Consider the following 17,712-nt stretch of genomic DNA (forward strand, 5'->3'; position numbering starts at 1 on the left):
TCGTTTAGTTGGATAAAGTTACTTGAAAGCCACTTTTTTATATCCGCAATTCAGTCTAAGAGAGGTTGAACAGTATCATTGGGTTTCAAAGTCAGATAAAGTTGAAGCATAAAAATGAAACGAGATGTTGTGTTTCCTAATGATATCTTCCAGAGGAAGCATATACAGGTTAAAAAGGATCGGCCCCAAAATTGACCCCTGCGGAACCCCAGAGGAAACAGGAGCTACGGAAGAAGAAAAACTATATAGTCTATAGTGACTGAAAAGGCCCTGTCAGTGAGATAGGATCTGAACCACTGTAGTGCAGTCCCCTTTACCCCAACCCAGTGTTCCAACCTCGCGATGAGGATGTCATGATCCACCGTATCAAAGGCAGCGGTGAGACTGCCTTTAATGTACTCTGTCCGGGCAGGATATAATAACAGCCCCTACAGAATGTGACTAATGTACAAAACACCATGTCTTAGTAGAAAACACAAGATACAAAGATACAAAATAAGAATAGCTCAAAAGTAAACTCAATAGGGGTTATGCGCAACATTCTTCCGGGTTCTACAAAACAGATGTAACTACTTCCGGCCGTCCGCTACTGAGGTAAACACAGCGTAGTAATGGCCACCTTCGGTGTTTACAGGAGCTACCCTTAATTACAATTTCCGATGTACACCGTATTGCCAAACGGACGTCCAGAGCCCCGAGTACTCTGTTAGACAAGGTATTTAAGTTTTACGCCTTCTCATTTATTCATAATTATAAAGGTATGTAATATATGTAGCTTTTGCTAATGGCATCGGATATAGCGATAGTGTTAGCCTATAGACTTGTATGCTATCAGTAGTTTAGTCTTTTATTTTTGCTCGCAGACGATTAAAACAGTCAAACGAAGACTTTTAGCGATGGGGTTATAGTACCAACAGTATAATTACTACGATGTCCTGTGTGTTTATGCTGATCAACCGTTATGTAATCCATCTGACTGTAGGTCTAATGTGTCGACTGTAGGTCTAATGTAGACTGCTGTTCTGGCAGGTGTTTCAGATTTCTAAAATATTGTTAGAATAATGATAAAGGTACTGAATGGATGAATGCTGTCTTCTTGTCCACCAGTTTCAAACAAAGACAGGTTGACCGGTACTATCAGTGTCAGAGCAGCTTGTCACAGGTCCATGCAGAAGAATAAAAAAAACACACAGCTTGAGAGTAGGCTAATGTTTAGGGATGGGTTTGGGTATTCTGTTCAATTTTGCAGTCTGTTCCAGTTCAATGACTGCTTTCATTTGACCATGAGCATGTTCTCGACTATGTAAACATTCTTCTGAGACACTTGATAAATGGCTGTAGTCTACCTGTTAGTGGAGAAGTAAGGTAATTGGGGCAAAGTTGATTGACAGTAAATCTTTCTATTGCAACATATTTGGTATGGTATACCTCACCTCGTATTGTAATAGACTTGTAGGAAACCCCTTGTCAACAAACTTACCCCAGCAACTTTACTAGGCCAATTCTTAATTCAGCGGTATCTGAATAGTAGCAAAATTCACTTCAAAAACACTTCAGAGGATACATCAGTATCAATGTTTGTCTAATTGTCTCTTTGTGTATTTTACACAGATAGTGCTACGTGATTACATTTACATTACATTTAGTCATTTAGCAGACGCTCTTATCCAGAGCGACTTACAGTAAGTACAGGGACATTCCCCCGAGGCAAGTAGGGTGAAGTGCCTTGCCCAAGGACACAACGTCAGTTGGCATGACCGGGAATCGAACTGGCAACCTTCGGATTACTAGCCCGATTCCCTCACCGCTCAGCCACCTGACTCCCTGTGATTCAGAACCTGTCGTCATGACCTCCAGTCAGTGTTCGTGCAAAGCTGGCACAGCAGTGTGTAATGACACTGCTGCACTGCTCTTTCAGACAGCTCATTACTCAGAGCTCAATATCCAGGTTGTCCCCCCTGTTCATGCCTGCACAGAAACTGAACAACAATAGCACAAGCCCAGAACTACAGTAAGGGTTGAGGCAAATGTACTGTATATGTATGTAAGAGTTAGGCTATGTATGCAGCAATAACAATTGTAAATTGCTAAAAGAAAGTATTGTGATCTAAGGTCAGAAGCATTTTGAGGTGCAGCGTAATATAGTGGAGACTCAGTTTATTTTCTGAGCGGTAAATGGGACTGCACCCGACTACATCAAGTCTCTCCTCCAGCCTTACACCCCCACCCGCCAACTACGGTCTTCTTCTGACAACCGTCTGGTGGTCCCACCACTCAAGAGTGCCCGGTCCCAACACAAGCTCTTATCCTGTCTGGCCCCCCCAATGGTGGAATCAATTCCCCACCTCCATCAGAGACACTGACTGTCTCCCCACGTTCAAGAAAAGGCTCAAGACGCACTTGTTCTGGTACTTAGGAATGATTGGCTGGACCTGATGTTGGTTTCCTCCAGGATCACAATGACTCTTATTGAGAGACTTGTTGCTCTTGTTGGTTAGTTGTAACTGACTTAAAGTTATTGTACTCGCTGTGAATTATATTATTGTTGCTTGCTTTTTATACAGGTACACTCTTGCACTTCTGAAGTTCATGTTGTTTAATTGTAACTTGTCTAAACATGCTCTTATGGTTCTTCCCTTTGGGACTTATTTGGCTTTTACAATGTATGCTTCATGTTTTGGCTATCCGCAATGTTTGTATATCGTTGATATGATCAGTGACCTATGCACTTTTGTAAAGCTCTCTCTTGGAAGTCGCTTTGGATAAAAGTGTCTGCTAAATGCATAAATGTAACTATCCCTCCAACGTCAACAGCTGCAAAGTTCCATAGTCTTCGGGTCTTTTACCAAATGATGGAGAGGAAAGGGGAAGTGAACGTATGGACCAAAAGACTGGGGGTGGCATGTTTTGGATGGAAGATTTATGCCAATAATGACCATCAGGTCATTGGCAGAAGGATGATTGGATGAAGATTGGGCCGATGTATTTGTCATATGAATGGTGTTTCTGCCTATTCAAATTAGAGCATATTCAATAAGTGTGGAGCTCATGTGCATATTTAAATTAATTTCAAAAGAAACTTGTAATACAAAAAAAGTTACTTTTCATGTATACTTTTACTATGTTAAGTTTTATTGTGGTAGGAGTAAAGGAAAAAATTAAGCCTATTTGGGTGTATTTTGGGCATATTCGATTCGTGTATAGCTCGTTTGCATATTAACATTCATTTTTAAAGAACTTGTAATACAAAATCTTTTTACATGTCATGGGTAGTTTCAGTGTGTAAAGTTTCATTTTGATAGGAATAAAGGAAAAAAATAGCCCCATTGGGGTGTAATGTTGCCTGGCCTTATTGGCACACATCTCGGATTTATGAGAATTTAACATATTTTCTCAACTAGGATTTCTTAGGACTTTTAGTATGTTGTTCTGGACACCTCATAGAAATGATCTAAGCTGCAAAAAAAAAAACGCTACTTTGCCTGGACTAATAGTAACAAAGTTACATACTAGCTAGTTATAACAGTTACACAGAAAGAGACACAATATGACAACGAAGTCCAAGTGGACTCAAAGAACACAGTGTTCGGCAATCAACTGCAACAACTACCAATGTGACAGTATTTATGCCTTTCATCGCTTTCCCAAAGACCCTGACAGGTACATTTTGTCGGTAGCGTAATCTTATGCACCTGCTAACTTTAACGTTTTTTTTTGTAGTAGTAGGCTAGTAAACTTAATTCCTTCTAGGAACTGCAGGTCCTAGCCATAGAAACCAGAATAATGATTTATATGGATATGTAAATTAAAATGAGCTTCTTAAATTAATTTGCTGAATTCATGTATTTCATTGATAACTTATTTGTGTATGTACTGTAGGCTAACGTTGCAATGTGTGGAGCTAGCGTTGGGTTACCTCCTGGGAAACGGTCTAACGTTAGGCTATTATAACGTTATATAAACTCATCACTTTATTCTTACCTGTCACACTTAGCCTAATGTAGAGAGTAATATAATTTATAAAATGCTTGAACTTCTCTATCAATATAAGTTCTTTGCATCACCTAGCGCTGCAGATGTGTACGGAAGTGAGAAGCGGAAACGATTACATCTGTTTTCCGGTTCGAACGCTGGGCGCTCCGCATAACCACTATTGAAAGGGAGCAGAAATTGTCTACTGCTGGTTGATTAAATACTGAAATCTACACATCTATTGACAGACAATTTTTGTCCTAGCCATCTGCTAACCTCTAGTTCTTGGTAGCACTTTTATGCACGCATTTTTTACAGCATAAAGTGATAAGAGTAGGATGTTGGTAACATCAGCAGTGGCTCAATGCCTGTGTACTAGTATTAATAACAATACATTGAGCTAACTTGAACGATTCTGCCCTCTACAGTCAAAGACTCTTAGGGAACGATGGCTGATGGACGTGGTGCAACCGGAGCAAGAAGAGGTGAAAAATATGCTGCACCTGGATGAGACAAGGGTCAAGGAGCTAGAGGAGGGCATCATTAGGTATGGCACTGGAGTATGCATTCGGTGATTGATTAATCATTTTGAGTTATACTCTTTGTGTATCTATATGTCCCACTACCACTGTATTATTTAGTATGCCAGACCAAATTTAGCAAGTCCCATTACATATTATTTATAATACAGTACACCAAAATGCCAAGAGTACCTATTACATCTGATACCACAGATATTCCTCATTTAAGTTGAGGGTTCTTGCATTGCGCAAGATGCAACATTATGCAAGATGATGCGTGATGGGTGTATTATAAATGTTTGCAATGGGGGGCGGTAGAATGCTAAGATTGTGACTGATATAAATGCCTGTATTATAAGATCAGACAGATGTGATCGATCCCTGTCCCCTTTTTCGAGAAAAACATTTAAACTGACATTACTTAAAATTAAACACATTAGTTTCAGACTGATTCGTGTTCTTAACTCTCAATTTGTAAGAGGATGTAGGACAATAAAACCTCTTTTGACTTCTCATACTAGAAGCATTGAGATGGTAGAATCTAATGGTCTAATGGTAGAATGCATGTCAACCATCTCAAGATTGGAAGTTCAAGTTCTCATGATAATGTAGTATTTAATTGAAAATGTGTAATTAGGTTTGTTGAATTTTATGTTTGTTGAATTTAATGTAAGCTTGGAGGAGTAGGATTACAAAAATATTTTATTTAAACCTAAGGGAAACATCGATGACATTGCTTAAAACTAGAGAGGGGTACAAATAAGGATAACAGGGCTTACCATCAATGATGAGTGCACCCGACTACTGTAAGCAGGGGTTAAAGTGAAAAGAAATCCTGAGCCAGAACTTTTTGGGGGGAGGAGAGAAACTGCACAGACGGACTTATCTTCAATGGCACCATTTATTTTCAAGTATTACGGCTGTATGTCAAAGATTTCTACACAGGGTGACCAGTGGCTGCGAAATTGTGAATGACAAGTCATGTTCCGCAATTAATGTGCACAAACATATTTTTAAGTCGCAGACATGGTCAGTCATAGACAACAGTGTGTCAGCTGTAACAGTTGCTCCCGGCAACGTCATGGTAAGTTTGAGTGCACGGGCTTTATGACCGGGGTCTAACTCATGACGAGTAAGCACTTTCTTTCCACTGCTGGCATATAGTAGCTTCCTCGAGCAAAACGTGCAGAAACAAGCACCAGGCTCTCTCAGTTTCTGACACCAACTGCCAAAAGGCTCGCTGTCTTTACCTTCTTCTATCCATGCCCAGTGGCATTTAATTTTGAGTCCTTTATCGATAGGTGGGACATCATCCCCAGGCTTCATGAACTTGCGCTCAATATTTAGAATTTTTTTATTTGCAATTTCAACAATGTCAAATACATTTGAGTTTACAAGAAACACAGAGTTCATAAAAAAATAAACTTTACATTAAGAGTAAACATGTATCAATATAAATTATATTCAATTCTTTTTATTGGATTTCACATAAATGTATACAATGACACAATAATAACTGACAATTTTACATTAAAGCTGGTCATGTGATAATTCACACCGATGAAATTAACATACAAATCTACAAAATCAACTCTAATAAAATATACAAAATAAAATGTAATAAAATAAATAAATACATTAAATAATAAAACCAGACAAGACAGCAAGCAGGTAGGGGGAGGGACCGGGGGGGGGGGGGGGGGTGTAAGGCTTTAACCCATGAGACTGTCCGAAGAGCAGTTATTGAAGTAGTTTAAAAATGGCTGCCAAACCTTGTGGTACTTCCTACAAGAGCCTCCAATGCGGAACCTCAGCTCCTCTAGTTTAAGGTGTGCCATAACATCCTTCACCCACTGGCCATGTGAAGGTGGGAGCCTGTCCTTCCACTTGAGGAGGATGCATCTACGGGCTAAGAGAAATGCAAAGGCAATGGCCTGTGATTGACTATTTGAAATTGGTATATCCTCTGGCATAACACTGAAGATGGCAGTCAACGGGTTTGGGGTAATGGCATGGCCACACATTTGAGAAACTGTATCAAAGACTGAGGACCAGAAGGGGGCTATTGATCGGCATGAGAAAAACATATGGGATAAGGTGGCAGGGGCACTGAGACATCTCTCACAGGTGGGGTCTGTGTCGGGATACATTTTGGCCAGTTTGCTTCTGCAGAGATGCAGACGATGTAGGACTTTAAATTGAAGTAGTCCATGTCTCACACAGAGAGAAGATTTATGCACCCTCTCAATGGCTTCCTGCCACATGTTATCTGAAATGACCAACTGTAATTCTTCCTCCCATGTACTTTTAACATGACTGAGAGAGGGGCTAGAAATACCTTGAATTGTGTTGTACAATTTGGAGACACACTATCAATATAAATTAAATTAACCAAAATGAACGCTAGGGGACATAAAAGTTTATAGAAATATATTTAAATTAGTACAGATTGTTATGAACTTGCACTTTGTCGGTGAACTTGCACTTCACCGACAAAGCTTCTTGACGTATGGATCTCAATCACACTCAATCACACCCGCCCTGCTCTGCTTCTGATAGGCTTGTAACGTTAGAGCTGCGTTCCTCTCATATGATTGGTAGGTGAAATCAATTGCCTCTAAAATATTAAACCGCATGCAAGTTCCCAAATTATTTTTCCCTCACGGCCGACATCCGTCACGGTGCCGGAATACTTTAAGCCCTGTGTAAGTGGTGTTAATTTAGCGAAAGTTAGCTATTCAGTTAACTAACGTTAACACACAGCTCTTAATGGATAGGCTATTGCTCAAGCCATGTCCAACTTATTCTCATTCAGTCCCAAAACCCCTAAAATTTACAATAAATAATTTATGAATTGCGAATCATAATAATGAACATTTGAGAACAAAAGTCATTAATTCCATCACTCACTAATTCCATCTCTCTCATGCCTTCCGAATGTTACTCCATATGTTCATGATGCCATGTTCGTGTTTAAACCATGCATACAGCTGTGTATGTGTTGTCCAGAACTGTTTTCTCCAAGCCTGCAGCCAATTGAGTCTCAAACTGCTGAGATGTCAGAAGAGCATGCTTTTGACAGTAGGGATGGGCGGATTGATCTTAAAGTATCGATATTTTCGATACTGGCATTGTATCAAAAGGATCGATTCTCAATTTGAAATATCGATCCTACCTGGGATTTCTTTAGAGTGATTTTAGAATATTTGTATAATAGTAGTAGGCCGTATAGTATAGAAATGTACTTTAAATAAGAAATTCAATGGAAACTTTTTTTTTCTTCCGCTGTGTCTGTGCGTATGAGTTCAGCAGCGGCAGCGCGCCGCGCTCTCTCACTCTCACTCAGTGAAAGCACACTCAGCGCAGATTCGAGTGTATTGCTGCGGTCATGACTGAAAGAAAAAGAAGCATAATCTTGAGTTATTTCACTCCAGTTAACAACGATAAAGCTTCATGTGACATTTGTCAAAAAACAATAAGCCATTGTGGCAATACCACAAACATGACAAAGCATCAAAAAGTTAAACACCCTAAAGAGCACAACAAAGTACAGTTGACGCGAGCAGAGGAGGCAACACAGACACGTGTCTATTACGGTTTATTCAATATTAATAACGATGACTTTCAGAAAGCATTATAAAATTACTAAGATAAAAATATTTCATAGAAGTATCGGTATCGATATCGATGATACTGGTCTTGAAAGTACTTGGTATCGGATCGAAAAGAAAATTATTGGTATCGCCCATCCGTACTTGACAGGACGAGGCAACAGCTGAACAAGGCTTTAGTTTATGTTATATCTGCATTCATGTATGTAATGGGAGTAAAATTTGATTTGAAACCATTACATTTAATTTTAGTCTGTGAAATAATTTAAAATCTGCACACAATACAGTTTGAACATAAAAAATTTGAATAAAAATTTTATAAATTCATTCAATTTGAGCTGGCACTAATTTCTCTCCAACCTCTCATTTAGAAAAGCACATTTTAAGAAGTAGTTTGTGAAATTGTAGGAAGATTTTACATTTAGTCATTTTAGCAGACGCTCTTATCCAGAGCGACTTACAGTAAGTACAGGGACATTCCCCCCGAGGCAAGTAGGGTGAAGTGCCTTGCCCAAGGACACAACGTCATTTGACACGGCCGGGAATCAAACTGGCAACCTTCAGATTACTAGCCTGATTCCCTAACCGCTCAGCCACCTGACTCCCATCCTCGTAATTTACGGTATAGTGGGCGGAGAAAGGCGCTGATTACCCGATGAACTGCAGGTTTGGTAAATTCAACGTAAACTGAAGTATCACAGCATGCACTTTCTGCGGGTTGTCCATGGTGCTGATAAAGCTATGTTTGCAAATGTACGTACATGAGGTCAGAGACTAATTGCATCTTATTAACCATTGTCCTCTACACAATATCAGTCAGTATGTAATATCTTCCAAAGGTATCTTGCCACTCACATAAGGGTTCCTGTTCAGTAATGATAGTCTATGTACATGGAGCTGGTAAGTGGTTCTGAGTGGCTCATTTGGGTAGTTTCTCTAAAGTAGGGCCACTACAGTCTCAGAATCTAAAGATGTTATTAAAGCTGTATATGTTGGTAAAATCCTTCCAAAATAAATGTATATATTGATCCTGTGTGGTTTCACAAAAAATGCTCTTCGTTTTGTAGACTGAAGCAGGAATTGGAGGAACTGGAGTTTGGTGGTTCTGCAACCTCCACTCAAGATATCATATCAGATGAAACACCAGAAGAGGACATCAAGATGACATTTACAAAAGTGAGTCCCCACTCTATCTTACTCCCAAGGCCAACAGACCACATAACTGTACATACACATACATCGGACCATTTAAACTTGTGCACACACACACATAGTATAATATACAACAACAGGACTTGAAGAAAAACAAAACACGCTCTAAAATATGGACCAATAAGAAAACACAGCCGCTGATTGGGCTCCGCTAAAATTGCTATGGGCAGTGTTGCAAAGTCGTCATGAAGCCAGCAAAAAGGAAGTGAGGTAATATCTCAGAAAATCTTTCATACATTGACACCAAACTTGGTACAGGGACCCAGGATCCTGTTCTTAAGTGGTCGACAAAAGGTTGTGTAATTTGACCTCTATGCAATAAGCAAAATTATGTTTTGGCCTATAACTGTTGATTTTTTTGCCTTAAGAGATTCCTTTGTGTCGTGATATCTTTATTTTAAATAAGTATGCATACTTATTATTTATGAAGATGGCATAGATTAAAAAGCATACATTTCTTGCTGCTCGTTTACACTTCAAAATACTGAGTGAAGTGTAGAATGAAACAGGGTTTTGTTGTCATTTCCCTTAGTGCAAGAGGGAATGGTGATAGGCTATATTGCAGCCTCACATAGTTGAAACAGTTGCATCAAAACGAAGAAATTGGGCAATCCTGTGTGAGAAACAGTAAATGAAAACCAAGAAAGTATTTAGCTAACTGGCTAGTATGGGCTAACTTGCTACCACAGCTGGGTAGATCCGTTACTGTATTTCTGTGAACTACACTAATAGGATAGGTAGGCCAAGTATAGCTACTACAGCATAGTAGTAGTATTGTATTTCTACCACGTTTCCTGCGATAACACCAGCCTGGGCTGTGTTTTTTGTCAGCTGTAGAAATATGCAGGTAGCAAAATGGTGTTCACTTACATTACATTACATTTATTCATTTATCAGACGCTTTTATCCAAAGCGACTTCCAAGAGAGAGCTTTACAAAAGTGCATAGGTCACTGATCATAACGAGATAGCCCCAAAACATTGCGAGTAGCTAAAGATGAAGCATACATTGTGAAAAGCAAATAATTGCCAATGGAAAGAACCATAAGAGCATGTAGTTAAACAAGTTACAAATTAAACAACATGAACCTCAAAAGTGCAAGAGTGTACCTGTAGAAAAAGCAAGCAACAATAATATAATATAATTCACAGCGAGTACAAGAAGCTAAATCAGTTACAACTAACCAACAAGAGCAACAAGTCTCTCAATAAGAGTCATTGTGATCCTGGAGGAAACTAACATCAGGTCCAGCAAATCATTCCTAAGTACCGTTGTACTCGCGGAACAAGGGCGTCTTGAGCCTTTTCTTGAATGTGGGGAGACAGTCAGTGTCTCTGATGGAGGTGGGGAGTTGATTCCACCAGTGGGGGGCCAGACAGGAGAAGAGCTTGTGTTGGGACCGGGCGCTCTTGAGCCGTGGGACCACCAGACGGTTGTCAGAAGAAGACCGTAGGTGGCAGGTGGGGGTGTAAGGCTGGAGGAAAGACTTGATGTAGTCGGGTGCAGTCCCGTTCACCGCTCGGAAGGTCAGTACCAGGGTCTTGAATCTGATACGGGCCGTGATGGGAAGCCAGTGGAGGGAGATGAGGAAAGGGGTAACATGGGAGTGTCTGGGTAGATTAAAGACCAGGCGGGCTGCTGCGTTCTGAATCCTCTGGAGAGGGCGGGTTGCGCATGCTGGGAGACTGGCGAGCAGCACAGGACAAGTGCTTGGACTAGCAGCTGGGTGGAATGCTCAGACAGGTATCTCCTGATCTTCCGGCTGTTGTAGAGGGTGAATCTACACGAACGGGAGACCGCAGCAATGTGGGCTGTGAGGGAGAGCTCGGCATCCATGGTCACCCCGAGGTTCCTGGCAGAGGATGAAGGGGTCACCGTCGCAGATCCCAGGGTGATTGAGAGATCATGGGAGATGGAGGGTTTGGCCAGGATGATGAGGAGTTCTGTTTTGGCGAGGTTCAGCTGGAGGTAGTGCTTGGTCATCCAGGCGGAGATGTCTGTGAGGCAGGCCTCGATCCTAGTTGAGATCCCCGGATCAGTCGGGGGGAACGACAGGTACAGCTGCGTGTAGTCAGCAGTGGTACGAGAAGCCATGGGAGGTGATGATTGGTCCAAGCGAGGTGGTGTAGAGGGAGAAGAGGAGGGGTCCAAGGACGGATCCCTGTGGGGGACACCAGTGGAGAGCTGGCGGGGTCCTGACACTTTGCCTCCTCAGGAGACCTGGTAGGATCTTCCAGCCAGGTAGGATGAGATCCACTGAAGTGCAGTGCCAGTGATGCCCATCTCAGAAAGTCTGGCGAGCAGGATTTGATGGTTAACCGTATCAAATGCTGCAGAAAGGTCCAGCAGAATGATGACGGATGACCTCGAAGCTGCTCTGGCAGACTGGAGGGCAGTGGTCTTTTCTCCAGAAAAACATGTCAACAATCTATAATGACGCCGTAACATGCCACGATATTATCACTAATTATATTAGGCTATAATTAAGTTTGTCATGCCATGAGTATAATGGCATGCTAAAATGGGGTGCTAGTTTACCCATTTCGGATTGGTTTCAAACTTAGCAAAATTCAGGAACAATTATTCAATAAAAGCTAGTAGTATGAGCCAGGTTCGAGAATAAAAAAATAAGTTATTGGGGGAGATAGTTTTAGATATGTTGAATGGAGTTAATACAATAAAAACGACTGGACGAGTCGGGTAGCAAATCGGAAATGCAATACCACCTACATCCACCGGCCCCAGGGCGAGGGGTGGAGGACAGCACAGATGGGGAAAGTGTGTGGGGAGAGTTCAGAGTTCACCTACACACTTCCTTTAGTAAAGTGTGTCCTCACTTTCATAAAGTTGCTCTGTGTCTCTGTTCGGTGGTGATAGGTGTGGTGTGAGAGAGAGTGAGAGAGAGGGAGAACCAGTGTGTATGTGTGTGTGTCAAGAGTTTACATTTTTTTATATGCAAGAAAAGGAAAACAGTACAAGACCCCCCACAAAAATAACAGATTGTGTCACATTTTTACAACAATATGTGGCACGGGGCGGTTGTCGGCCAACTAAAAATATTTTTTTTACAGACTGTGAAAGTGCAGATTGTAAGCTTTCAAATGATGTGTCAAACATTAAAATCTGAAAATAGTTATCCGAGTGTTGGTAAACCTGGACAGCTCTAGCCCAGATATTCGGCTTTAAGGATTTTAGACCTTTTCACGCCTTGTCACGAGTTGTGATTGTTTCGTGTTAATCATGAATTTTTGACGACGTACAAAAGTGTATTGTAATTACATTATTCAGAAACAAAATTGTGCAAGCATGATAATAAAAAATAAATGTAGCCCTTTTTTCTCCCACTCTTTGTAGGCACCAGCTAGTTCCATGAAAGGTAGGACATCTTCAGTATCCCTTATTAATATTTGTTTATTTTCATGTAGGTCATGTACAATTGCTCTCTACCCATTAAATGTTATCTGCCTCTTTTCATTACTTGTTGCTGTAGGTGTGGTTTTAAACTTCAATAGGTAGAGCAAGGGCATTTTAATGTAGGTTCCTTATTTATTCTGGGGCTATTAAATTTATGCAGTTATGACCACTCACAAGTATTACTTTAAGTCTATAGCATATTAAGAAGCATAATTTATAGTTATATCATAAGTTATATCAATTCAACTGTAAAACCAAAGGACTTGTGTTAAGTTATTTCAGTGTTATTGTATACTCAAATGCTTTATTTGTATAGACTCCAAAGGTCTTTGAAAGGTAACAGTTGAAAAAGTTTTTCCTTCTATTCCATACATTTATTATGGACTTAAATTGTAGCCTGTCATTCTTAATTGTCAGTTATTTTTGTAATCAAGGCAACTCTTGCACAAAACACTATCTGATACATGTTTTTGGATCTATGGTATTTTATGTTTACTACATTCTATAATTTCTAAAGCTTGTTGATGCTTGTCAGGAATTTCATATAAATATATGTATATATCTCAAAACATTCTGGCTTGAAAATCCAATCGTGATATGTCGGGTAATTTTATTTTGGCAGTTAGCCATGGCCCAATTTATTATAAAGGATGTTACAGACGTTGTGGGTTAGACTGCAGTTGGTGTAATTGCTTTCAATCAAATCAACAACGTCCCCTTTTGACTGGACCGTGTCACAAATGTGATACGCACTTAGATCTTAAGCCGTATCCCAATACTCTGTCTTACCCCTAGCCCTTAGTTTTGTGCATTCACGTGAGAGTAAGTGGTGTCCCAATACTCTTTTTGAGCGAGGGGTAGGGCTAAGACAGGAAAGGGGTACACACCCCTTAAAACCAAGTGAAAACGGGAGCTTACTTGAAACCTTGCAACAATGGCGACCAGATCAGTCCGATAAATGTAATATTTTCGTCTTAAATAATTGATTTAAAAATTACGACAGTCTTGTTTTGTGCTATACACAGTCATGTACATATATATTTGCAACCATGTTCTTAATTGAAACGTTTAAAAAAAATCACTAGTTTGCTACGCTAACGTTACATTGCTAATTTGCACAAGTGCCGCATTTCTCTGACTAGCATTTGTCTATAGTTTTAACTAAAACCATCCATTAGCAGCGAATTTCGTTTGATATCAGTGCATAACACTAATTGCTTTGGAGACATCGATATAAGTAACCGTAACCAAGTGGTCTCATTTCATAGGGCTATGTAGCCCTTACCCCTCAGTTTCGAGACACAAGGGCTAGGGGTAAACTAAGGGCTAGGGTTAAGGGGCAGTGTTGGGAGTAACACGTTACAATGTAACGTGTTACAGTAGTCAGACTACTTTTGTTACGTACAAAGTAACGTAACACATTAGTTATTTAATTGAATGAATCCGTTACTAGTTCCTTGTTCAAAAAAGTTACTTGTTACTCAATTTCCCTCCATGCAAACTACGTAACATTTACATTGCATTCTGTAGGCTATGTCAAGTAGAAAGTGGCAACAAAAAAAAGATGGTAGTGCCTGTTCCCGTTGCTAGGCCTCTGAACGTAGGCCTAGCTCTAGCGTTTTTAGGGTGGAAGTATTCACATTATTTTTAGCTAGTCAGTGAAAATGACAGGAACATATCAGTAAAGTGCAAGCTGTGCTGTGGGGAGAAGAACCTATCAACCGCGAGGAACACAAGAGCTAATCTTAAAAAACATGTGGAGGGCAAACACAGCGCCATGAAATTGGTGGCTAAGGATACACGCGCTGAAAACGATAGCCAGGTCGGGACACCTGCGAAACAGCAAAGGTTAGAGGTATTTTCATCATCATCATCTAAGGTTGTCAACCAAGGAGAGTTAAACAAACTCGTAGCTGGTTATGTGGTGGAAGAGATGCTTCCAATCTCAAAAGTAGTCTCCTACTTTCAGAAAAATAATAAATAAAATCCTTATGGCACGTTCATGTCGTGGACTGTCCAACAGAAAAACATTTGCAAGCTACCTCGACAATGCATACTCACTGATGGAAACGGAACTGAAAAAAACATTTGAAAAATTGGGGAATCAGGTGGCTGAGCGGTGAGGGAATCGGGCTAGTAATCCGAAGGTTGCCAGTTCGATTCCTGGTCATGCAAACTGACGTTGTGTCCTTGGGCAAGGCACTTCACCCTACTTGCCTCGGGGGAATGTCCCTGTACTTACTGTAAGTCGCTCTGGATAAGAGCGTCTGCTAAATGACAAAAAAAAAAATATATATAATAATTGTAATACGTGTCTACTACAGCAGACCTATGGACAGCACATAACAAAAGTTACATGGGAATGACAGCCCATTGGATCGATCCGCACACTATGCAACGTGGGAAAGCTGCTATTGCATGCAAGAGAATAAGAGGGAGACACACCTATGACATCATTGCTAATGAAATTGAACAAATTCACTCATCCTTTGGTTTAAATCCAAAAGTGACAGCCACCGTCAGGGCCGGCCCAAGGCATAAGCGAACTAAGCGGCTGCTTAGGGCCCCCGTGGCCACCAGAGGGCCCCCAAGAGCACATTAAACTAGAAAGGCATTTCCTGCAGAAAATGAGTTGGAATGCTGAAAGATGAAATTATTTTTTTATTGCTGAAAATACAGAAATTAGAAAAATACCTGCAAGCTGAAGTGAATTAAAAAAATGTGTGAGTCACACAAAAGAGGCAGTGTGGAAACTGAACTGCATCATCTAACAATGCTAAGAGCTTAATACAATGCGGGAGAAGCTGAAAGCTGAACTGTTAAACTGTAGAAGTAGTATATTCGTTTTAGTAGCTGAAATTATAGTGCTCTTAGTCTTTTAATGAGACGAGTTGACTGAATAGCTCTGTCTTATGACTCCACTAATCAGCTAATACCAATCACCTGTGTAAGAGACTGAGTGGCGTGTCTGTGTGGTTGCCACGGTGCTGGTGTAGCTATGATTGCTAACACGCTGAGGGCGAGAGAATAACAGAAATTTACCTAGAATCCACACCTCAAACAAGTTAACCTAGACGCAAAACTATACGTCCAATCCAAAAAATAAGGATATTTTTATCAAATATCAAAATTAGCTATCTATTGATCCAAAAATGAAGCATGAAGAGTGAAAATTGTGGCAATGCTGGCAAAATAGAAATATTTTTTCAACGACATCCGAAGCTCCCCTCCACTCTATGCGTTTCAGTCTACAGTCTAGGCTTTCACGTACACACCCATGTAAATCTCAGAAATTGCTTGAAAAAGTCATGAAACACAATCAGTGATATTGAAAAAAGTTGAATAGATATCAAAAAGCTGAATTAAAAAAAATAGTTTAGGGTTTTGTCAACATTTTAAAGTTTAAATGGTGGCTCTAGCTGAAAGATTGAGGAAGAAGAAGGACTTGGAAGTTGAATACGTTTTAAGAAGTTTGAAAGGATTTGAAAAAAAAACTCCATTGGAAAACCAAATATTATGAATATTGATTTATATTAATTCAAGCATAAGAGGTACAAAGCTGAAAAGTCACAGCAGAAATGGCCTGAAACTGCTGAATTTTTTGATAGCTGAACGGTTTTAATAGCTAAAGATTTGAAGGCGCTGAAGCAGCATTCCAAGTATTGTATTACTGGTCCCCACGTCTGTATTACTGATATCCCCATCACAGGCTTAAACAGTCTCTGCGCCCAACTGAACATAAGGTGCATAACAGAGCGCGAATATACTTTTCTCAAAGAGTATTGCATGGTACTAAAACCGCTCTCTATGGCATTGGACATCCTTCAGGAAGAGGACAATTGTTTCTATGGCACTCTCATCCCAAAGCTGGAGATTCTGATGGATAAAACCATGGCACTGAAAGAAAAAATCATTTACAGTAAATTAACCAATAAGTAAACCTGCATAATATTAAAATGGCATTTGAAACGTGTTTTGTCATATAGCAAATTTTTGGGGCGTTTTATTATCCAAGTAATAGCATCTTGTCTTGTAATCTGCAGGCCATTAAAACACGGTTCTCATCAATACTGGACAGTACGGAAGACTTGCTGGCTGCAGTGACTCTTCCTAAATTTAAGCTGCGCTGGGTGAAAGAGGAGGGCAAAAAAGATCATATCAAGACCCTGCTTATTGCAGAGGTTCGCTCACTCTGCGCTGATCAAGACAGTGCGCGTCCACTGCCAGCGCAGAGCAGTGTGGCCACTGTTACGGGCACCACCGCCAGAAACAGTGAGAGAGATTTTTTTTATTTCGAGGTGGACACCACAGACGGACTCAGAGGTCACAGACTATTTGAAGTCATCTCCAGAGATGCAATCACTTAACAAGTTCCCCAGGATCAAGCAAATATGCTTGAAGTATAATACTTTAACTCCATCCAGTGCGCCTGTGGAGAGGCTTTTTAGCCTAGGGGGTCTCGTCCTTACTCCTAAGAGAAACAGACTCAGACAGACTGTACTATCCTCCTATTCTGTCACAGGTCTAAAGAAGTTCTTAACTGTCCCGTCTTTGGTCACTTTTAACTTCACTTTGCGTACTTTCCCATCCTGACCAGGAGAGACAGCTGTGATGATTGCCATGGGCCAAGTGTTGCGAGCTGCTTGGGAATCCCGCAGCAGGACAAGGTCATTGACTTGAATGTTGCGTTGTTCCTCTTGCCACTTTCGACGAGGTTGCAGTGTTTGGAGGTATTCTGCTCTCCATCTGTTCCAGAATCTGTTTGCCATATGTTGCACCTGCATCCATTGTCGCTTGTAGAGGTCTTTTTCTACGAAGTCTACAGGAGGCGCCATTAGGCCCCCCTTTTGATTGAGTAAAGTAGATGGTGTTAAGAGAAAGGGAGAGTCTGGATCAGTTTGGACCGGGACAAGTGGTCTGGCATTCATTATGGCAGACACTTCGGCCATGAGCGTGCATAGAACTTCATGTGAGAGAGCTGC

General features: G+C 40.6%; 1 protein-coding gene across 4 annotated transcripts in view; it reads left to right on the forward strand.

Annotated features, from left to right (window-relative positions):
- palm1a (paralemmin 1a) overlaps positions 1 to 17,712 on the forward strand; it is a 111,860-nt gene that overhangs the window by 54,665 nt on the left and 39,483 nt on the right. For all 4 annotated transcript variants that reach the window (XM_067230824.1, XM_067230825.1, XM_067230827.1 and 1 more), the window contains exons 4-6: positions 4,401 to 4,519; positions 9,172 to 9,280; positions 12,671 to 12,692. In XM_067230824.1, coding sequence (XP_067086925.1) covers positions 4,401 to 4,519; positions 9,172 to 9,280; positions 12,671 to 12,692 — 250 coding nt within the window. The remainder of the gene's footprint in view (positions 1 to 4,400; positions 4,520 to 9,171; positions 9,281 to 12,670; positions 12,693 to 17,712) is intronic.

The sequence above is a fragment of the Osmerus mordax genome, chromosome 27, assembly GCF_038355195.1.
Source record: "Osmerus mordax isolate fOsmMor3 chromosome 27, fOsmMor3.pri, whole genome shotgun sequence".
NCBI classification, from domain to species: Eukaryota; Metazoa; Chordata; class Actinopteri; order Osmeriformes; family Osmeridae; genus Osmerus; species Osmerus mordax.